We start from the raw sequence: 23,682 nt of genomic DNA on the forward strand, positions 1-23,682 counted from the left end.
AAAAGGTGTGACATGCCTTTTTTTTCCCATGGATATACTCACCACAACATTGTAATATAAACTGCTGATGAGAGAAATGCTGACTTGCAGAGGGCTCAATATAGGAATCTCTTATCATATCACCCTCTGTGTAAGAAGTTTAGAAAATATTATACAGCATAACCCATTGCAAAATAGCTCTTTTGGTTATCAGCTTTGACTGTTTTTTGTTTTTGCACAAACATGAATGTTTCCATTCCAATCCCTGTAAAAGACATGTAATTTAAATCTGTTCTAAGGGCAAAATTTGGCCTAAAATTTTTTAAAAAAAAGGGGGGTGGGGGGAACAGAACGGTGGGAATTAAGAAAGTGTAGATAATAGGACAGAAAATATCATGTTGCCTCTATATAAATCCATGGTATGCCCACATCTTGAATACTGTGTGCAGATGTGGTCGCCCCATCTGAAAAAAGATATATTAGAATCGGAAAAGGTTCAGAAAAGGGCAACAAAAATGATTAGGGGTATAGAACAGCTTCCGTTTGAGGAGAGATTAATAAAACTGGGACTTTTCAGCTTGGAAAAGAGACGGCTAAGGGGAGATATGATTGAGGTCTATAAAATCATGGCTGGTGTAGAGAAAGTAGATAAGGAAGTGCTGTTTACTGCTTCTCATAACACAAGAACTAGGGGTCACCAAATGAAATGAATAGGCAGCAGGTTTAAAACAAATAAAAGGAAATATTTCTTCACACAACACACAGTCAACCTGTGGAACTCCTTGCCAGAGGATGTTGTGAAGGTCAAGACCATAGCAAGGTTCAAAAAAGAACTAGATAAATTCATGGAGGACAGGTCCATCAATGGCTATTAGCCAGGATGGGCAGGAATGGTGTCCCTAACCTCTGTTTGCCAGAATCTGGGAATGAGCAACAGGGGATGGATCACTTGATGATCACCTGTTCTGTTCATTCCCTCTTGGGCACCTGGCACTGGCCACTCTCGGAAGACAGGATACTGGGCTAGATGGACCTTTGGTCTGACCCAGTAGGGCCATTCTTATGTTCTTATGTTATGTTCTAAAATAACAACTAAGAAGCCAATTTTGTCTTGCTAGCCAGAACAAGGCACTTGAAGCAGAAACAAACCCTTAACACTATCCTCAGTGAAGGCCTGGGCCTTGCAACTGGATGAATGATAAATATATGTTTCAGTGCTCATCTGATAACCTCTTCCACAGCTCTACCTCAGCAAAACTGTACATCTGGATCTTTATTTCTGAATTGTACATTACAAGCAACATATTTCTTATTCAAGGAAACTGAAGGAAACCAAAATGTTTGAATAAATTCTTCTGAAGGCGCATCCATCATTTAGGAGGTGCTGCAGTATCCAGGGTTCCCTGGTCTTTAGTCTCTGGGATAGAACCTTGGAGTTCTGTAAAACTTGTGTGTAGTGATTTGCTTTGATTCTGCATTTTCACCCTTGGATCATGTTGTGCGGACATTTGATGTAAAGGATATAATCTAGTCCCTAGTGTGAAAGAACATTTCATTAAATGTATGTGTTGCTGGTAACGCAATTTTCAACACTTAATGACTTTTATTTAATAGAAGTGACTAGGCGGTCAGTTATGCACAAGGTCAGTGCTCCTGTTACATAAAAACTCAGCACTGTGCAGACATAGTCAAAACAATTACACAGCAAAGGCTTCCTGGAATGAACATGAGCCCCAAAAGGGATTAAGATGGATCCCAGTGAAAGCCTAAAAGAAAGCTAGAATCCATAGTGTTGTATACATCCACTCCTGCTACACGTATGGTTTGTATTATGCTTGAAATTGTTACATTGGTACCTGTATCATCACAATGAAGACTTGCAGCCTTGGTCTTGAAAGAATAAATATGCTGGATTGTATCAAGATAATTCATAGATGTGGGCAATATTGGTTTGTGATAGGAATTGCCAGTGTTCCAGAATGGATTGTACTAGCTCTTGACAGAGAGACAATTGCAATAATGATTAACAGAGTAACTTCAAATGCTGGGCACCTGCTACTAAATTATAATAATGAAGAAAAATATGTCTTCTGGCTAAAGTGCATGAGGCAGCTCAGTTTGTTCTTCTACATACCATTATGATGGCCACTGGCTATACAAGTGCAAAGTCTGAGATGATAGTGGCAGATGGAAGCATTTCAGAGCACATTAAAATCATTTGTAACTCTCACTAGGAAAGAAAAAGACCAGTTATTACCTGAAAGTCATAAAACATGCACCACTAACCTTAGGCAGAAAATTTTCCAACACAGAATATTTCATGGAGTCAGTTGAAATCAAACGGATTATTAAATAACCAACAAGTGTTAAGAAACAATTAATGGTGTACGAATTTATCTAGAAGCAAGGGTATTTATAACCATCATTGTCTAGTGGTAGTTAGATAAAACAGAAACACCTGTGATGTTTTAATGTACCATACATAAATAACAAGAGGAATTCCAGTTAGAAATACAAACATATTAGAAACCTTTCACGCTTTTAGACATAAGACAAAGAATATAACCTACTATGGAAAACACATTTGTAGCCCTAGGAGATCTCTTGGGGGGAAAGGAAATTAGAAGGAAGGAAGCAGATTCTCTGAACTGTGACCATGTTACCTGTTGTATTAGCCATTTTCACATGAAAATGGTACCAACAAAAGTGCATGTTAGAGTGCATTTCAGTGCTGTGCTGTTCAATAGGTCAATGATAATGACTGTTGTTTTTATTGCATAGATACAGAAGATTTCCAAAGCACTTCACTAAGTTTTGTGTCCTTTATTTCTACGTGCATTTCTCCATTAAGTGAATAGGGTTTGCACACTGAAGACATAATACTGCCTTGCAGAATAACGGTATATGTGAAATGGAATACACCATGCAATTTTGAAATAAACGATGAAGCTCACTAATTGACAAGTGTTCACCGAGTTGTGTTGATCTAAACCAGACTTATCGGACTTCATTTTTTCTGACTGATAAAAGTTTAATTATTAATATTCTTTCATGTCTCAGCATAACTATAATTATAGCTACACTTTGGAGAGAAGCTGAGGGAAAATCTGTGTCAGGGAATGCTGTATACACTGGGTCTAGACCCTTAGCTGGAGCTGAGGATCCATTGGCTTTAAGGGAGCTACATCAGTGTCCATCGGCTGAGGATCTGGCCCAGCGGGTATCTCTACATGCTGAGTCAGCCATTGTCTTGGCTGTAGTTTAGAAAGATTTATGTCATTTTTGTCTCTTCAAATACTTAGCTCTTTGAAATCCCATTTAAATCAGTAGGAATAAAACAGCATTCTGCTCCTATGGGGTGACTCCAGCCCTATGAAAAGGCATTTATTATACACTGACTGCCAACCAAATCACTCTAATTGCCTTGGGGTAGCACGATTAAATAGAGAGAGCTTTCCAAAAATCAGTGTCATCGGGGTGCCAGTCATGGTTTCTTGTTTTCTGGGTGTTACAGCGAGAAAGACAAAATCTGTCACCAATTTTCTGTTTTTCTGAGGGGCACAATGACAAACTGGCACCTATAAATATTGCTTATTTGTATCCACTCAAAGAGCTGATTTGAATCTAGAAAAGAAATCCTAAATTGGGGCATTGCTGGCTGTGAATAAGAAATCCCAGAAATGTTGCACTGTAACTCGGTTTTTAATTTAAAAAACGTCTTCTGACTTTCAAACATATTCTAAAATATTTCCAGTGCTTTTATGAGTCAAATTATTAATTTTAAACCCGCCATCTAATTTGGCATCCAGCATGAGTTCAGGTTGAGACCGGGGGTAAGAAAGAAGAGGTTATTAAAATTGTTCATCTGTCCATAGAGCATCTCATGTGTGTGTTTTTATTTTTAAATCTAGGGATACAAGAAGCCATTGCAGTGTGCCTGCATGTGCTGACAAAACAAGCTGTCAACGACACCCTGTGTGACAATGCCATGCGACCACCAGCAATGACTCGCACTTGCAACATGAAACTGTGCCCACCAAGGTACGCTGTAATAATGAAATCACATTGTGGAAAAGAAATGGTTAATACGACTTAAATAACCACACATTGTCTACTGACTTTCTCAGACAAGGATCAGGCTTAGGGTTGCCAAGTGTCTGTTTTTTGACCGGAATGCCCTGTTGAAAAGGGATCCTGGTGGCTCCAGTCAGCACTGCCAACCAGGATGTTAAAAGTCTGGAAGCAGCAGCATGTCCTCCCTGCAGCTCCTAGATGTAGGGGCAGCCAGGGAGCTCCACACACTGCCCTCGCCCCAGGCGCTGCCCCTGCCCCAAGCGCCTCTGTGCACTGCCCCTGGGAAACATGGCCAATGGGAGCTGCGGAGGCGGCACCTGCGGACAGGGCAGTGCGCAGAGCTGCCTGGCTATGCCTCCACATAGGAGCCGGAGGCGGGACATGCCACTGCTTCCGGGAGTAAGCACCTCCTGGAGCCTGCACTCTTGACCTCCTCCCATGCCCCATTCCTGAACCCCCTGCCTCAGCCCTGCTCCCTCCTCCCACCCTCCGAACCCGTTGGTCCCAGCCCAGAGCACCCTCCTGTGTCCCAAACCCCTCATCACCATCACCATCCCAGAGCCCGCACCCCCAGCCGCTCCGGCCCTCACCCCCCAACACACCCTAACCCCAACCCCCTGCCCCAGCCCTGATCCCCCTCTTGCCCACTATCTTCAGACAACGCGACAAGTGAAAAAGCCACATTTTCTCAGTGAAAACAGCACAATACCCAAGAATAATAGTATATTACCAAATAAATTGCTCTTCATTTTTGTGTGTGTGGAGGGGGGAATAAAAATTTGATGCAAAGACACAGTGTTTCACTTTTCTTGAAACTAGCTACATCCTCACTTACATGGACTGACTGTTTACTCTTTCACTTGCAGAAATTAAAAACCCAAATGAAATCCTCTTGTAGATTGAATGTTATACTCCTGTTATGGAATGCTGTTTTCAGGAGCCATATAATACTTTCAGTTTAATTTCTTTAACTAATCTGAGTTAGTCTTCTGAGGGAATACTGTGGGAAGAACAAACGACAGTCTTATTCCTTGAAAATAAGTGTGTGTGCAAAATCTATAAATGTGGTTCCTTATCTATTTACTATTTATTGCTAAAGTAGATCTGTGTGTTGGATTATTTTTCTTATCTTCAAACAGTACAATTTACTGTTTGGAAAATATAGCCATCTCAGAAAGGCAGGGCAGGATTTAACAAATACATCAGCTGCAGAGCCTTTTTTTATTCACCTAAGAAAACGGAATGAAGATATTATTATATACTGTGATGTAATTTTTTAGCTTCACAATGCAGAGGTCTTTGTGGAAACCACTTTTATACAAAGCTCTTCAACAGACCTTGCATTAACCCTTCTGAGAGATTCCTTTTCCCAAGAGCCCAGTGTTAAAATAGTAATTGCATAGAGTTAAAGGGCGTAGCCTTAGTTCAGAAAGTGATATATGTTTTGTGAAGGAAACTCTGATCTCCCCTTTTAATTGTAAAATATAATTAAACTATCAAAAACTTAGAATATTGCATTCAGTGAGAAAATTATGGTTCAGAGGAAAAGGTCAAAGCCAAAACAATAAGTTGTTTACAGAGACTTTCTCCTGCAAAACATGTGGATTGAAAGTTAACAGGAGCAGGATGTTTGATAGAAAATGTATACAAATGTAATAAAAATTTAATAGATAAAAGAAAAGTCCCCTTAAACCATATAAATGTCAGCATGAAGCTAACAGGAAGCTGATTATCGTATGAGGAATGTTCTAAATGTGAATTCTGGAACCACAAAACATTTATTTGGATTAGCTCTTTACTACTTTAGTATTTATAGTAAATAAAATACATATCTTCCTTACATTCAAGCTTATAAATGTAATTCATATTTTTTATGGCAAATGTAGATGATAGTCTGACCCTCGCAATATAAATATGCCTTTGCTTCTGCTTTGTTTTGCTCTGTATGGGTATCATTTGTGTCCGGATAATCCCTCCCCAATACACCATTCTTCTGCATTGTTTAATTAGAGTGAATTTTTTTGCCGATGTGTTTTTGGCACAGGTGGGAAACTGGCCCTTGGAGAAAGTGTTCTGCTACTTGTGGAGTTGGGATTCAGACAAGAGATGTGTACTGCCAGCAACCTGAGGGACCCATTGTTACTAATGAAGACTGCGATGATGAAAAGCCTCATGTTTTACAAGCCTGTAACCAGATTGACTGTCCCCCTGCTTGGCATGTTGAAGAATGGCAGCAGGTACAACAGATTATGGAAATGGTTTAGTTGTAAGCATTTTTCTTCTGGTTAGTTTCCTAATGTGCTCTAATTAGAGTAACCTGGAAGGTCACTCAGAAGTTTGTGATTGTTCATGGTTTCAGCTGACATCAAACTAATTATACTTGTAGTCTCCATTCTTCACTTCACTTCTGGGTGAAATTCAAGGTGATAGTTAACATCTTGGAAGTCCAAAAAGGCCTAGATCCCAGTTAGTCCAGAGCTCACCTCTCTCCCCATACCCCCACAAGTGAGATCACCTGCATTTGGAAGCAATACTTAACTTACCTGTCCCAAAGGTGCAGCTTCCCAAGCTCATGCCAGATATGCACCTGAGCCTTAACTTGGCCAGTTCAAATGTAAAGTGTACATCTTTTTCTAGGCTTTCCACTAAGTACTTGCACTGCAGTTGTCTGGCACTGAGCTCATTCGTTAGGTTTTCCTGGCTCACAGCCCATTCACTAAATCAGTGCTACCAGGAGCATATGCTGCTTGGTTTTTGGAAAATGCTGCTCACTTTTTAATCTAAACCAGTAGTGTTCAAAGAAAACATGGTGATAGCTGCCTTAAAAATGCCTGTATAAAATAACAGTATAAATGAGTGAAGACAGGTGTGCATGCGGCTAGGCTTTCCACATTCTTATCTTCGTTGCAGTGTTCCCGTACCTGTGGCGGAGGGACTCAGAGTCGCAAAGTTCACTGTAAGCAGTTGTTGACAGATGGAAGCTTCCTGAAACTTTCTGATGAGATCTGCCAGGAGCCTAGATTGGCTGCTCGTAAATTGTGTGCCAAAGTTGATTGTCCCCCTCAGCTAGTTGTAGGGGAATGGTCCAAGGTGAGTGGTCCAGAGTAAGAGTTCACCAAACCTCCCAATACAAAGGGAACTCAAGGGATTTCTAGCTGGGGGACTACCAGATAATCATTAAAGTACATAGAGTAGCATGGACTCCAGAGGGAATGCAATTAGGCAAAAGGCCCTACCCACCCAACGCAGTTCTTGCAGTTGTGGGGAGGAAGGAGGTAGAGCACTTCAAGAGGCCTGCTACAACAGATCCAGGTGCACCCAGCCCCAAAACATAGCTCCCTACCTGAGACCCAACTAACTGTAGCCCCTTTCTGCACTCATGTTTAAACTGAAAAACAAGAGGCCATAATGCTTCTTGTTTGTTTCCAGTATGGTTGCCTCGGGTTGGAGCATGTTTAGCTTCCAAACACTCAGATTTATTCCCTAGTTGAATTTCTGAAAGGCACAGTAGTGCATTGAATGCTATTTTTCTCCCTCTCCTTTAATCCAAGCCTCCAGTCTCCTCCTAAAAAAGATCCACTAAGAGGCATAAATATAGTGTGACAAAGTTCCTGCTCAACCTTGGTGGGTCTTGCGCTTATTGGCAGATTTGCTCACCTTGGAGCTTCACGGCAGCCCTCAGCTTGGCTGTTTTTCTGAATTCACAGTCCAGGTCGACTCCTCCTGTGTCTGACCAGGAGTTGGGAGGATTTGGGGGGAACCTGGGCCCACCCTCTACTCCGGGTTCCAGCCCAGGGCCCTGTGGAATGCAGCTGTCTAGAGTGCCTCCTGGAACAGCTGGGCGACAGCTACAACTCCCTGGGCTATTTCTCCATGGCCTCCTCCCAACACCTTCTTTATCCTCACCATAGGACCTTTTTCCTGGTGTCTGATAATGCTTGTACACCTCAGTCCTCCAACAGTCCGCGTTCTCACTCTCAGCTCCTAGTGCCTCTTGCTCCCAGCTCCTCACACGCACACCACAAACTGAAGTGAGCTCCTTTTTAAAACCCAGGTGCCCTGATTAGCCTGCCTTAATTGATTCTAGCAGCTTCTTGATTGGCTGCAGGTGTTCTAATCAGCCTGTCTTAATTGTCTCCAGAAGGTTCCTGATTGTTCTGGAACCTTCCCTGTTACCTTACCCAGGGAAAAGGGACCTACTTAGTCTGGGGCTAATATATCTGCCTTCTATTACGCTCCTGTAGCCATCCGGCCCGACCCTGTCATAATAGTTAAAGATTACAATTAAAAATCCTGTTCAAATGTAATATGAACATGCAGAGTGACTTGAGAGACTTGGCCCAGGCAATTTAGAACTCGCTGAATTCTACATCTGAGAATAACAAGTCTCATTCTGCATTACATCCACAGTGGGACCATAAGAAATACTGTCATTTTCCTATCATTGTTTCTGAGCTGTTTGGTGGAAAGGGTTAGTCACTTTATATTCATATTGACTTAAAGCCTGGAGAGCACTTAGAGCTTTGGAGAGCATGGGGATCCATCTGAAACAGCATCCTTTAAAGAATTCACTTTAAAAGTAGCATGTATGAGACACGACACAAAATTCACTCTGACTACATCCTTCCTTTCGCAGTGCTCTCTAAGCTGTGGTGTTGGAATCCAGAGAAGGAAACTTGCCTGCCAAAAGCTAACAGCAAAGGGCCAAAATGTCACATTAAATGTATCAATGTGTAGCAGTCTCCCTACTTCCTCACTTGTAAGGTCCTGTCACGTGAATGACTGTAACAGTAAGTGTGTTACTTTACCTAGTGCCCTGCTGATTTGACGTGATCAAGAAAAACCTGTGTATGTGCTGCTAAATTAATTCATTTCTCTATCCTTGCTACATTTCATAACGTTACTGATCTGAGAGCAACTTAGGCATTGTGATCACAAGACCAACAATAATAGGATTATTTTAATTTTATGAAATTTATACCTTCTCAGCCCAAAGCAATGGTTCCAGTTTAAATTTTTTTTAAATGTAATATACGAATACATGTTAAGGGGTTGGTTTTTTGGTCTCTCTATGTACTTAAATATATTTGGCCTGATTCTTATTTACCCTTTGCACCATACTGATGGTATAAAGGTGCCTTTGAGTGGGTATAAATTATTTTTATACCCGCTATAGAGCCCATTTACACTGCCAGAGCAGTAAAAGGGGGCCTTGGTGTAAATGAGAATTGGGCCCAATGTGTATCTGTTCAGTGTGTGTTCTTAGAACACTGGGCGTTACACTCCCGTCAGTGCTGTTAAAAGTTACAAAACTCCCATTCCAGTGGCAGGTGCAGAAATAATTTCTATCAGTGCCTAAGGGAGTGTGAAACCTACTCCCTTTGGCTTCACAAGGTGTTTTGCAGGCACAGTCGTAGCAGGAGTAGACACCTTTAAAAAAAAATACAACATTTGGCTCATTACTTCTAGAAATGTTCCCAGAAAAATGCATGTTTTGTAATTTGAGCATGATCTTGTCATGATAATGATTGTAATTGTGCTAACAGCTCATGCAAAATAGCAAGGCAGACTACTGTGTTAACTGCACATGTAAAGTAGCCAGGTAGACGTCTCTTTTAGGTACAGGTTTCAGAGTAGCAGCCGTGTTAGTCTGTATCTACAAAAAGAAGAGGAGGACTTGTGGCACCTTAGAGACTAACAAATTTATTTGAGCATAAGCTACAGCTCAAATAAATTTGTTCATCTCTAAGGTGCCACAAGTCCTCCTTTTCTTCTTTTAGGTACAGTTACAGTGAAGAATGTCAGGTTTCAGAGTAACAGCCGTGTTAGTCTGTATTCGTAAAAAGAAAAAAGAAAAGGAGTACTTGTGGCACCTTAGAGACTAACCAGTTTAGTCTCTAAGGTGCCACAAGTACTCCTTTTCTTTTTTCTTTTTAGTGAAGAATGTGCAACCATTCCTCAATGTGGGCCTCTGTTTTTCTTCCTTTAGAAAGGAGGATATAAATTTGTGCCTTTATAAAAGAAGGCTCTTATGAATGGCCTAAATGTCAGATACAATTTGATAAAACTCTACTGAACACAATATATTTAATGACAACTATTCAATTGAAAACATTCACTCTAGGTTTGGAAGAATTGAAAGTTTTGCATCATACAGATCTGTAAATATCCGGTAATATGTGCAGTCTTTTTGGTTTTGATCCAGTTAATGGTCTTGTCCAGAAATAGCTACTTGGTTATGTGTTTTCTAGCTTTGTATAAATGGTTATTCACAACACAAAATAATAGTGCAATTCTGATTCATACATAATATGAAACTTCTTTTCCTGGACTTCATTTCAGATTAACATGCCAGAATCCTGAGGTTCAAAACACCACTTAAATAAAGCCCCATGGACTTTCAGGAATGTCCTTGGCATAAGGTTTAATAAAATATTTTGAGCTGCATATCTATCTGAATTTAATTAATTGTGGATAGTTGAATGGCAATGTGGCCTGCAAATTGCTTAGTGGAGAGTGATGTTAAAGTAACATTTCAGCTTCCATTGTAGTAAGAAGGGAGCAACATGTGAAGACATACAGTAGTTATTAGGGCAGGTAATGGGGTGCAGACTGAAATGATGAAAGAAGGCCAGTGACCAGCCTCTCCCTTCAAGTTCTCAAACTGTTCAGGACAAGGTTTTAGATGCATTAGCCTCTAAGGCTGGATTCTGCCTGGCATTTATATGAGTACACAAAAGGTGAGAGTGGAGAGCACGCTCCAGATCCTCACTTTGCTTCTTGCACCAGGGCCCAGGGACAGTAGCAATCCTGGGCTTCATAGGAACATTCAGGGACTGTTTCCTCCTACTACATCCAGGGGCTCAGCTCAAATCACCTGAAGGGAGTGGGTGGGAGACAGGAACTTGGCATCACCCCAAAAAGTAGAGCTCGAGGCTACAAAGAGGAGAGCAGGCTGCACTGTTCTTAGGGATGGTGCACCATGCACACTTTGTCACCAAGCAGGGCTGCTTTGGGAGAGGTGGTGCCTCCCAGAGCTTGCACTAAAGTGGCATTCTTCAATGCCCCCTCTTCAGGGCTCAGACTTCAGGGCACAACTGAGCGCTTAATTTTTACTATCTGCTTATGGTGATGGGGCTTGTTAGTCTAAGCCTGACTCCCTAGACACAGTATCTGGGCATGCTCTTTACTTTATGAAGGCCCAATCCAGGCAGAAATATCTCTGACTTCCTAGGTCCTGGGAAATAGTTTAGGAGCTTACAGTTTATGAGCCAGATCTCCAGTTGGTAAAAATGTGTGTAGCTCCATTGGAGGCAACAGAGCTACACCAGTTTACATCAGCTGAAGATCAGGCCCTGTGGCACTAGTGCAGGCTAATGTATTCAGCAGCTTTACCTTTCATGGAATCCCTCCCAAAAAGATCACCCCTTCCAAAGCTGCAAATTATGATGCTTCCAGGGATCCAGAAAGTTCATTGTGGACTATTCTCCTGCAGTACACAAAACTGAATGCTCTCTCACTTTTAACTCTTCTGCCAGTACATACTTACACCCCCCCACACACACACGTGCCCTCTGTTGTTGCACTGTTAAGAAGAATTGATGACGTCTTTCTTTAAAAAAAGAAAAATTGATCAGTCAGACTTGAACGTATTTATAAACACGCGCTGGGTTTAATTCTGTATTGGAATAACTAATGTAAACATAGCATAGCACAAAGTATTTTGTGTGTATAAAGTTACACTTACTGTGTATGTATGCTGGGTTTTGGAAATTGAAGCTTTAATACTGGAACATTTTCATTAAAACTAATATTTTGAGCCCAATAGTTATTAAAAACAGGACACTCTTTTAATAATCTTACTCCTCTCAGTGCCTGAAACAGTTTATTTGTTGAACAATATAAAATGGTTGGTTGAGGGAACCATGCATCTAGATAACAAATACTGACTTAAGAGCTATGTAATTATGAAATCAGGATATCCACATTGGTCAGAACTCATTAGCCAAAATATCGAAAATAACTATTCTGTTTTATAAGCATAAGAATGTACTCTGGGCTGTAGTTCAGACAGTGTGCACACTTTTTGAATGCTTGAAGCATTTAGCTTTTTACCTCTTCCTTTACAACCTATCCAAAATGTAAGTATACGATATCTGAAGCACTCAAATTTTTGCAATAACTTGCTGTCAAGCTTTGTCATTTTATTTATTTATGTTCTCACCAAATGGTAGAGTAGTAATGATTTTAGATTCAACCACATGCAGGAGTGTTTGATCAATTTGTCTGTTTCTCTGACTCATTCAAGTCATTCTGCAGCTTGCTGGGTTTTGTTCTCTGTCACATACCAACAGAATGGGTCACTAGTAAAAACTGAGTGTTGTCTAACACTCGTCTAGGGAGTTTCCTGACTCCCCTGGCTGGCCAGTTTCACCTTGCCTTGCACAAAGTGAATAGCTGAGGTGTATGCTTCTGTTACGTTCCTTCTGCATTGTTCTGTTTCTCAGCTACCTAATGCTTTCTTAGTAAGATTAGTTCTGCTGATCAGAAAGGGGCATAGTAGTGGCCAGTAATGAGTCAACAAAATGGTATCTGAAATACTGTAGTCATTTTCACACTGTGTTCCCGTGTCTATCCGGCCACTGCTGGGAAGGCCTGTCTTTGGCTATCATCATGGAGGCAGCTCTCCAGAAACCATGTAGAGTTCAAATTCCTGCTGCGTAAATCAGGAGGCGCTTCATCATACTCAACATTCTGCCTCCGCATCTTCCTGCATGAAACTCTCCTCAGTTTTCTCTTCAGCTTGCCCACAGGCATCTTCTGACTTACCAGCCCTCTCCGGGATCTGACTTTTTTCTCTCTTTCTTTCCCCCTTCCTTCCTGTATTCCTGACCCCTGCCAACAGCAGGACTCTGTGACCAAAGCCTCTTCTAGGCAAAGAAAGTGATCACCAGTCCAATGATAGTAGCATGGCCTTCTCTGTTCCCTTACTGCCCATTCATTGACTCCTGTTCTCATCTCCTGGGCTGCTGTCTACTTGATTTCAATCTGCCTGCCAGCCAGTAAGGCCAGCCAGCCAGCAGGTCTAACAGCCAGAGAAAAGAGAGTCCTGCTTTTTCTAATGGACTTTGTGTTATTTAGGTTCCCTGCACTTGCTGCAGTGCCCAAATGCGGGAAGAGTGATGTTGTGCTCTACCTTTTATTTGCTTTTTCCTCTTCCTTTACCCCCTTTCTTTCCCTTTCAACTGGCAGCAATAAGAATAGCAGATATAGCATGCCTACCTTATTGCACTCTTCCCCCTCTTCCAAGTATTGTCCTCTGTACAGATATGTGTTATATGTGCTTTCTCATTGATATGATAAGAGCTGCAGGAGATTTAGAGAGAAGCAGGAGAATGCCTAAATTGGGGCCAGAAAATTTGACTATGTCATTGTTCCTGTTTGTGTGTATGTGACACAGATAAAAAGTCAGCAAGTTGGGAGCTGACCTGAACCAAATCAGAGAAAATGCTATAACCAGCATTCTCAGAAAAGCAGAATCTGTTAGGGAGAGTGCCAGTGATTCAATCGTTTTCAACACTTGATTGCTGTTTCAGAGATTAAACAAGAAATTAAACCCAAGCGTCCAGAGAAGCATGCTGCCCATGGACCTCAGATTGTCAGTATACACAGAGTCTACATACAGACACGACAAGAGAAACGCATTAATTTTACCATTGGAAGCCGAGCCTATCTGCTTCCAAAAACATCCGTTGTAATTAAGTGCCCAGTACGAAGGTTTCAAAAGTCACTTATCCAATGGGAGAAAGATGGACAACATCTACAAAACTCTAAAAGACTTGGCATCACTAAATCAGGATCACTGAAAATACATAGCCTTGGGGCTACAGATATCGGAGTGTACAGGTGTATTGCAGGCTCTGTGCATAAAACATTTGTTCTCAAACTTATTGGCACTGACAACCGGCTGATAGAACCTCCAACTTTTAGAAAACACGCAAGTGAGACCAGAGGTACAGATCACAATGAAGCGAACAGTTTTGGAGCCAAATGGCATAAAATGAGCAAAATGTGGCAAATATGGAGTAAAAAGAATGAGCTGTATCTTGGGGATGGACAAGTTAATGATCAGCCATTTCTGAGACATGGTGAAACCCATGTGAGTAATTCAGCAGAAGAATACAGCCCTCATGAATTCGAGAACAAACATCTGGAGGCAGCAATTCTTCAAGGAGCTTACAGCATGGACACTGTACAGTTCGACAGACTGATAGGAAACATGAGTCAACTCATTGAAGCTGGAGAGGTCAGTGATGACCTGGCATCCCAAGTCATATATCAGTTAGTTGCTGAATTATCTAGACCACTACAACTTACTACTGAAAAATGGAAAGGCTTGAATGAAGAAAAGTTAGCCTCAAAGCTCACCAGTAAATCACCAAACGTATCTGAACGTTTCAACACAAAAACCCTAGTCAAGCCGATGTTCAATCAAAAAGGACCTGGTATTATAAGGCAAAAACAAGTGCCCAGAATTTCCTTTAATAAAACAATAACTGCACGAATTGGAAATACAGTTTTTCTGACCCAGAGTACTAGCGCTGTCAATTTACTGTGTGAAACTGCAGACATTAATGAGCCTAAATATACTTGGACAAAAGATGGAGAAGCATTAAAATCCTCTGAGAAGTAAGTAAATATGGATTCTTTTGGTTTTATATGGATCTTCTTTATGTTGTTATTGGCAAAAACTAAAATCTACTGTGTTGTGTAATGTTAAAAATGTATTGTGAAAATGAAGTAAATGTGAGCACTGTGCTTTTCATCTCTTTATTACAAAATTTATACTTTTATTTGAAATTTGTGTTAGATTGTGTCACAAATCATTTATTAAGGAAACAGTGCACATATAAGTCTATGATATTATATGGCAGGATTGAATTTTATACCACAAATGAGGCTATACTGTATGTGTTTTATACATTCTGCCTAAAGTAACTTATCTGCATTAGAGAATAAATAGACGTGTACTAAAGTAAATATAAAAGGGAAAAATGTGTGACAGCATTTTTGATATACCATGGGGTAGAGAGAGTAGTTCCCAGAGAGTAGTTATTGGTGGTTCACAGTCAAGCTGGAAGGGCATATCAGTGGGGTCCCACAGGGGTCAGTTCTGGGTCCAGTTCTGTTCAATAATCTTCATCAATGATTTAGATAATGGCATAGAGCAGCGGTTCTCAAACTTCATTGCACCGTGACCCCCTTCTGACAATAAAAATTACTACACAACCCCAGGACGGGGGTCTGAAGTCTGAGCCCAACCGAGCCCCACCCTCTCAGGCGGGGGACCGAAGCCAAAGCCCAACCTGGGCCTCACTGCCCAGGGTTGAAGTCCTCAGGGTTTGGCTTCGGCCCCAGGCCCCAGCAAATCTAAGCCAGCCCTGGCGACCCCATTAAAACAGGGTCATGACCCACTTTGGGGTCCCGACCCACAGTTTGAGAACCGCAGGCATAGAGAGTACACTTATAAAGTTTGTGGATGATACCAAGCTGGGAGAGGTTGCAAGTGCTTTGGAGGATAGGATTAAAATTCAAAATGATCTAGACCAGTGGTTCTCAAACTTTTGTACTGGTGACGCCTTTCACATAGCAAGCCTCTGAGTGCGACCCCCCTTATACATTAAAAACACTTTTAAAATATATTTAACACCATTATAAATGCGGGAGACAAACTGGGGTTTGCGGTGGAGGCTGACAGCTCATGACCCCCCCCCATGTAATAACCTCAAGACCCCCTGAGGGGTCCCGAACCCCTGATCTAGACAAACTGGAGAAATGGTCTGAAGTAAATAGGATGAAATTCAATAAGGACAAATGCAAAGCACTCCACTCAGGCAGCAATGATCAGTTGCACACATACAAAATGGGAAATGCCTGCCTAGGAAGGAGTACTGCAGAAAGGGATCTGGGGGTCATTGTGTATCACAAGCTAAATATGAGTCAACAGTGTAACACTGTTGCAAAAAAAAAGCAAACATCATTTTGGGATGTATTAGCAGGAGTGTTGTGAGCAAGACCTGAGCAGTAATTCTTCCGCCTCAGCTGGAGTATTGTGTCCAGTTCTGGGTGCCACATTTCAGGAAAGATGTGGACAAATTGGAGAAAGTCCAGAGAACAGCAACAAAAATGATTAAAGGTCTAAAAAAACATGACCTCTGAGGGAAGATTGGGAAAATTGGGTTGGTTTAGTCTGGAGAAGAGAAGACAACATAACAGTTTTCAAGTACATATAAAGTTGTTACAAAGGAGAAGGGAGAAAAATTGTTCTTCTTAATCTCTGAGGATAGGACAAGAAGCAGTGGGCTTAAATTGCAGCAAGAGGTAAACCAACTGAACATTAGGAAAAACGTCCTGTCAGGGTAGTTAAACGCTGGAATAAATTGCCTAGGGAGGCTGTGGAATCGCCGTCATTAGAGATTTTTAGGAGCAGGTTACACAAACACCTGTCAGGGATGGTCTAGATCAGTGGTTCTGAAACTAGGGCTGCCGCTTGTTCAGGGAAAGCCCCTGGCAGGCTGGGCCGGTTTGTTTACCTGCTGCGTCCGCAGGTTCGGCCGATCGTGGCTCCCACTGGCCACGGTTCGCAGCTCCAGGCCAATTGGGGCTGCAGGAAGGGTGGCCAGCACATCCCTTGGCCTGCGCTGCTTCCCGCAATCCCCATTGGCCTGGAGCAGCGAACCGTGGCCAGCGGGAGCCGCGATCGGCCGAACCTGCGGACGCAGCAGGTAAACAAACTGGCCCAGCCCGCCAAGGGCTTTCCCTGAACAAGCAGCGGCCCTAGTTTGAGAACCACTGGTCTGGATAATACTTATTCCTGCCATGAGTGCAGGGGACTGAACTAGATGATCTCTTGTGGTCCCTTCCAGTCCTATGATTCTATACCAGATAGGGGGATCACTTTAAAAGTTCCTTCCAGTTCTAGAGATATTACCAATTCTCATATTATTCACCATTTTATGTACAGGAAACATCTCTGAAAATTTTACTTTCTCTAAAACTAGAATGAACTTTTAGATGTGCCCACTGTGCATAATTTGTACAACACAATATTGTTTTAGAAAGAAACCACAAATTCTTGTGAATTTTTTTAATCCTTCATTACCTACAGATCTTTCTATTAAAGATAATGGAATGTCAAAATTTAAAAGGACCCTATATTACAACCACAGTTTGGAAATATACTTGGAGAAAAGTTATCATATTATCAGATATTTGTTCAGTTTTGAGCAAATACTTTTACTCCACTGCTGGGAATTGAGAAACTCACCGGATAACATTAACATTAGCTTCATGGTTTAGCCTGTTGGAATTTTAACTAGCCTTTCAGTAATGAAGGAATTATTCTGAAATGATAAAAGGCATTTTTGGACATTTCTCAACATACTTAACTGATTAACCCAATTGCCAAGAAAAATATAGTTCTGCAGGGCTATCAGTTAAAGCAGGGATGCCAAAAATAAGATTTTTTTAAGAATGAAAATGTTTTTGGAGCATGATGCTCCTGCCAATTATTCTTTAGTTTGTGGGGCATTTGTAATTTCCCATTTATTTGTTGCAACTGATGTTTTCATTTTTAGTACGTTTTGTTGATATGTAAGTATTTTTTTATTTCTAACGTCTACAATTATAAACTGCACTTTCTAATAGAGATCCTTACCATTTGAGGGTTTCACTAGCAACTGGGTCTCCATTCCCTTCTTTTTTGTTTAGAGATAAATTATATCTATATATTTAGAAATGTATGAGACAAATACTAATGTCTCTGCAAAATATGTTGTAGGTATGGGTGCTGTGCTATACAAGTATTAATTTGCCCCAGGGGTGGGGGAAAGCCAGGTTTTGTCCCATACATGAAGCAGGACTTCATTTTTAACATGCTTTTGTGTTTCCCCACATAATATAGCTTTATTTTTGTATGTTTAGCCAATCAAGTAGGATGTCAGATCAACAGTGTATGTATATATGCATTGGTGCACACTGTAGCTGAAGTTACTAAGTGCTGGGAAATCTAACAAGGGGAAAAAAGTATAAATACACCAGGTTGGCATTCTCAGAATCTTCCCACATGGTTTTGGGTCACATACCTTGCCACTGAGATACTAGGAAAGGGGTTCAGATGGAAAACAGTATTTTGTGGAAAGACTGCAGCTTTATTGCTAATGGGAAAAATAATTAAACTATATCAATACACAAAGTCAGGTAACCCTTAAAATTGTAAATCCTTGATCCTTATTTCCTCCCCCTGCTGAGAACCCAAGGTCCCACCACGTGCCAGGCCTCAGACTTTCCATAAGTCATACCCCAGCCACCTTGCCCGTGTTGTTCCCAAAACTGCTGGTCTGAGGTGACAAGCCCACTATGCTCCAGGGCAGAGGTGGCCAACCTGAGGCTCAGGAGCCACATGCGGCTCTTCAGAGGTTAATATGCGGCTCCTTGTATAGGCACCGACTCCAGGGCTGGAGCTACAGGCGCCAACTTTCCAGGGGGTGCTCAGTGCTCAACCCCTGGCTCTGGCACAAGCCCTACCCCCACTCCACCCCTTCCTGCCCCCTCCCCTGAGCCTGCTGTGCCCTCGCTCCTCTCCCCCCAGAGCCTCCTGCATGCCACAAAACAGCTGATTGGGAGCTGGGGGAGGCACTGATCAGCGGAGCTGCCGGTGGGTGGGAGGCACTGGGAGGGGAACTGATGGGGGGCTGCTGACCTATTATTGTAGCTCTCTGGCAACGTGCATTGGTAAATTCTGGCTCCTTCTCAGGCTCAGGTTGGCCACCCTGCTCTAGAGGGCTGTTCATGGGGCATACAGTAATTTTTTCTAAAAATTGCTCATAATTTTTTATTATTGTCCCACAGAAACGTGTTCATTTCAGGTCCAATCCTGCTCCTTCCTCTGTGGGTATGGGGGGGGGTCTCTTGGCAGCAGAAGCAGGGTTGTTGTGCTGCACAGTGAAGAGAAAGGGTTTGGTGAGGACATGCAGATGCTGTCCATCTCCTGCATGGCACAGACTGCAGCTCCACATTGCTGTTTGAGAGGAGAGGATGAGTTGGAGGAGCCATCTCTGCACATATCCTTCAGTGCTTCTCCTTGCTACCAGAAAGAGGGCACACTGCAGGCATGGAGGCTGCTCTCCTCATTGGATTAGGGTAGCTTCTACAGGGCAGTTCTGCTTCTGTTCTGTATCCTTGATGGGAAGATTCTCTCTCCTATATTCTTGAAGGGAGACTTGGTTTACAGCTGAGATATGTGAGCTGGGCATGAGATTTGTTCCTACATGAATAAACCCTTTTTTCCCCTTAAACATTCTTCAGAGTGGTTTTGGATGTCACTGGAAAAGTACAGATTCTCAGTCCTACCCGAAAGGAACTTGGTGTGTATGGATGCATGGTGGTCAATGACTTTGGTTCTGACATGGAAACTTCTTTGCTGTTGTATGCAGGTAATGTTGATCATGGCATCTGTAGTATCATGAGTGTCATTTCTTTGTTTAGCACTAACACCCATCCTCCAGTCCCAAATCTGGATTGAGTTTGACTGAATTAGTAACTAGAAATAGGGATTTCTGATTGCTGTTAAATTGTATTTCAACTAAAGCCACAACAGCCATGAGCTAAGTTAGCTGATCCACCCTACTATCTGTACGTTTCTTTTCAAACTTAATTCTGCTTAAATGATCATTTTGAATACAAGATCTATAAAGCACAAAACTTAAAATAAATATAATTCCTTTCCTTTTCTTTTGAAGAGGCTCCTGTCATTTTGTCCCCTGGAATAAATGTCACAAAGCTGGAAGTTAGTAATCTCTCTGTAACTGTTGGAGGTGTGATAGTGGGAAGAATTGGAGCAAACATTAGAATTGACTGTCCCGTGACAGGTAAGCAAGAACACCATTGGAGTTCCTTGTAGTGTTGGAATAAGAAGCTCACCTGGAGTCTCGAAAAAAGTTACCAGTAGCAGCAGAATGTTATTCCTTTTTACTAGGCATGTCAACCTTGGTCACTCTATTTCATCTCTCTATTTCTTTTCTTGAGACAGACAGACAGAGTCTCTCTCGCTCTGAAAATTCTTGTCTGTGAAATGGTCTGTGATCCACCGCAGTACTTAAGGACCACAAAACTGATGCCCATCTTAGGTACTGGCTCCACAGCTAGCTGAGTTGCTCATCAGAAAATTTGCTGCACCCTTTTGGTCTCTTGCCCTCGTAGGAAATGCTCATGTGTCTCGGCCATATAGAACTGCAAATAAAATCTCCAGTCTCACCTTCACAGAACTTTAAACTTGATGGTAAAATAAGTTTGTCTATTACAACTAGCATTTTGCAGCTGCAGGAAAGAGACAAAGAGGCTCATTAGATGCCACGTCACAAAAGTCTATAGAGCTTCTTTAGGTCAACACCTCTGAACAGCACTTATAGTGAGTAGAAGCTACATATATTAAGTAATTCTGTGTCTCATCTTATTTTCTTGATCTCAGTTTGTGCAGGCAAGGTAGATATTTTACCTGTTAATCTCTTTCTCACTGTGCTTTAAACTGATCACCTTAAAAGTTAATTCACCGTAACAATAGTACCTTGCCAATTATTTTCATAAAATATGAGTCAACATTTCGTGTCTTGTTTAATCAAGAACATGAATTTGGAAACAATGAGAGTTACAACTAATTGAAAATAAATTGTTAGACAAGTCAGCGTGCCATTTCCATTTTTATTGTTTTTGGGAAACTGTATTTGCAGTTGTCCAGAAGAAAGATGTTGATATTAGACCAAAATAGTGATAGAAATATATGAACATGAATAGTTCTACAAATAGCTTTAAATAATGGTGGTGCCAGACAGACGGATATTGGGCCATGTGGCCCCGCTATTCGCATCAAAGCTATTGCTTTGGGGAAGTAATATTTTCCAGCTATACTTTGGCAACTTTTTGTACAACTGACCTACATCTCAGATTCAGCAGAATTTAAGCCACACTGTTAGTATTAATTTTCTTAGGATGGGTGAGCATTTAGTAATCTAAATATCAATTAATATTCACACATGGGACTTTTGATTTCCACACACTTGGGAGTTGTGTAGGTTAGTGGGGCAGGCTTTAGTTATGCTAAAACTGACACTACTGTTGACTTAAAAATGATTCATCTTATTGATTTCCTGTAATTGCTGAGGAAGTAGAAGTTATTTGTGAATTACAAATGTAGCTTGCATTTTTTAAAACTTCCATCAAATTAATAGCAGAAAAATTAACTTAGAAAATGAGCTAAGGACACATTAATCAAAAATAGTGCACCACTGAATTGCGCCAGGAGTAGAGAGCTAAATAGCCTTATTAATCTGTTTTATTAAAAGAGCGGGGAAGAAACCTGCCAGAGTTTGCTTTGTAGCGAAAATGAGAACTTTTGTTAAGACTATTAGTAACACAATGTTTACAGATTTCTTCAAACCCTGGTGAAAATGCAGGACACTTTAGGGATTGATCTCTGAAAAAGTGCACTGGAAATGAATTGACTGTCTCTGTACTCTATAAGGCAGTGGTTCTCAAACTGTGATCCGTGGACCACCAGTGGTCCACGAGGTCCATTCAGGTCGTCCGTGGATACTTCCCTCTGAGGTGCGCGCCTGGGCGGCCGCACACAAGAGAATGAATGGCCACCCACCTAATGAGTAGAGCCGCGCAGGTGTAGCTCCACTAATTAGGTGCCTGGACCCTGGAGAAGACACACATGTAAGGTGAGGTGGTGGCCTTGGGGGGAATAAGGGGTAGGTGGGAGGGGGCAGTGGGGTGAGAAGAGGTGGTGGGGGGAATTTGGGACCTGCAGGGCTGCGGCGGCCAGAGAAATAGATGACTTTCCCCAGCTCCAGGGCTGCTGGAGAGAGATGGCCCTCCTTCCCAGCCCCAGCTCTGTGGCAGGGGAGACACGCCCCCCCTCCTTCCCAGCTCCAGCTCGGGGGCTGCCGCAGCCGGTGGGAGAGGGCACATCCATCACATTAGAAAGGCTACTGATTTTAAAATATGAGTTGTGTGCTTTTATTTGTAGAACAAACAAACGTTTATTATTAAGGTTTTTTTTATTTATATAGCGCTTTTATCCAAAGCACTTTACAATAGCTAACGGTACAGACAACATTTGGAAAGATCATTAAGCCGTCCACCGAGACCCTCAGCAATTTTCAAGTGGTCCCCAAAAGAAATATGTGGCACATATTACATAATATGATCCACTGCTATAAGGACAGCATATTTAAAACCGGATCCTCCAGACACTTATGCATAACTTTGCTAATGTAAGTAGTCCTGTAAAGGGGCTAGGCCGGGGCTCGACCCTCTCTAGGGCAGCAGGGAGCCACACCAGCTTGCTACACACCATTGACTTTGGCGGGGACTTTGTCCGGCCACCAGAGTCTCCCTCAGCAGCCCTTGTAGTAACTGGAAGGAGCACTGTAGGCCCGGGCCTGGGTCAGGGCGGGGCCCCAAACAGTCAGTAGCTCAGGCCCTCGGGCAGGGACTGAGCAAATAGCCCAATGTTAGCAGGCCAGGCCCTGGGTCAGGGCAGGGCAACAAACAGTCAATAGCTCAGGCCCTCAGGCAGGGGCTGAGCAGCACAGCATGTGTGAGTTGGCCCAGGCCTCCAAGGACCTGGAAGAGGGGGAGACTGCCACCCACAAGTTGCATGGCAGGGGGGACACAGGCCCACCCACTGCACTGCATCCGAGCACGGCAAACGACCCGCTGCTGGGTCAGTGGGGATCCTGACCGCAACACACTGACATGGGTTCTGGCAGAGTTACAGCCAGACTAGGGTCAGCTGTCCCCGGGCTACTTCCTAGCTCCCCTCCTTCTGGTACCTGGATCTCGGCGGCGTTCTCCGGGGGGTCCAGCACCAGGGGTTCCTCAGGGTAGTGGACAAGTGGCAGGCCCGGCAACTCCCCTGGAGAGCGGGCACAGGGCAGGTCCGGCCAGTCTTGGCACGGACCTGGGGCCATGGGGTTTTCCCAGTCGCAGGCTCGGCTGGCTATGTCTGGCCTCCCCCACAGCTGGTCTTCTAGTGAGCTCTGAGGGCCCCCCTTTATACTTCCAGGCCGCGCCTTTCTACTTCCATGTCGCCACCTGTCCCTCTGAGGGTTGGGCTCAGAGATTCCTGGCTCTGCCCACTTTGGTGTCTGGAGGGGCTCGACCCTTTCCGTGGCAGCGGGGAGCCACACCGCCTCGCTACAAGTCCCCATGTGGATTACATCATGTGCTTAAAGTTGAGCATGCTCTAAGTGCTATGTTGAATAGGGCCCTAGCTGAGGAATAAGCAATTTTTGGCTAAAATTGCAGTTTCCAAACTGCTTAGTCCATATATGTAGGAAAAGGAAATAGTGTACTATGTTATGTTATTGGCCTTATCTTTCATATCCTATTTGTGAACGGTTCAGCTGAAGCTCAAGTAGTAAATAAAACATATCCAATACTTTTGATAAAATCATGGCTTTGCTTTTCATGTAGAATCTTCATAGTTTCATGATTGCAAGTGGACTGCCATCCAGGAGACCTGGGTTCCATTCCTGATTCTGCCATTGACTTGCTGTGTAACTA

The 23,682-nt window shown here is 42.5% G+C and overlaps 1 protein-coding gene across 7 annotated transcripts in view; it reads left to right on the forward strand.

Moving 5' to 3' along the window:
• ADAMTSL3 (ADAMTS like 3) overlaps positions 1–23,682 on the forward strand; it is a 278,466-nt gene that overhangs the window by 225,745 nt on the left and 29,039 nt on the right. For 6 of the 7 annotated variants that reach the window (XM_074966431.1, XM_074966430.1, XM_074966433.1 and 3 more), the window contains exons 17-23: positions 3,891–4,020; positions 6,098–6,290; positions 6,964–7,143; positions 8,690–8,843; positions 13,650–14,742; positions 19,420–19,547; positions 19,854–19,982. In XM_074966431.1, the coding sequence (XP_074822532.1) occupies positions 3,891–4,020; positions 6,098–6,290; positions 6,964–7,143; positions 8,690–8,843; positions 13,650–14,742; positions 19,420–19,547; positions 19,854–19,982 (2,007 nt within the window). Of the gene's footprint in view, positions 1–3,890; positions 4,021–6,097; positions 6,291–6,963; positions 7,144–8,689; positions 8,844–13,649; positions 14,743–19,419; positions 19,548–19,853; positions 19,983–23,682 lie in introns of those variants that run through there. The other variant, XM_074966435.1, reaches the window with a different exon arrangement.

The sequence above is a fragment of the Natator depressus genome, chromosome 10, assembly GCF_965152275.1.
Source record: "Natator depressus isolate rNatDep1 chromosome 10, rNatDep2.hap1, whole genome shotgun sequence".
Lineage (NCBI taxonomy): Eukaryota > Metazoa > Chordata > Testudines > Cheloniidae > Natator > Natator depressus.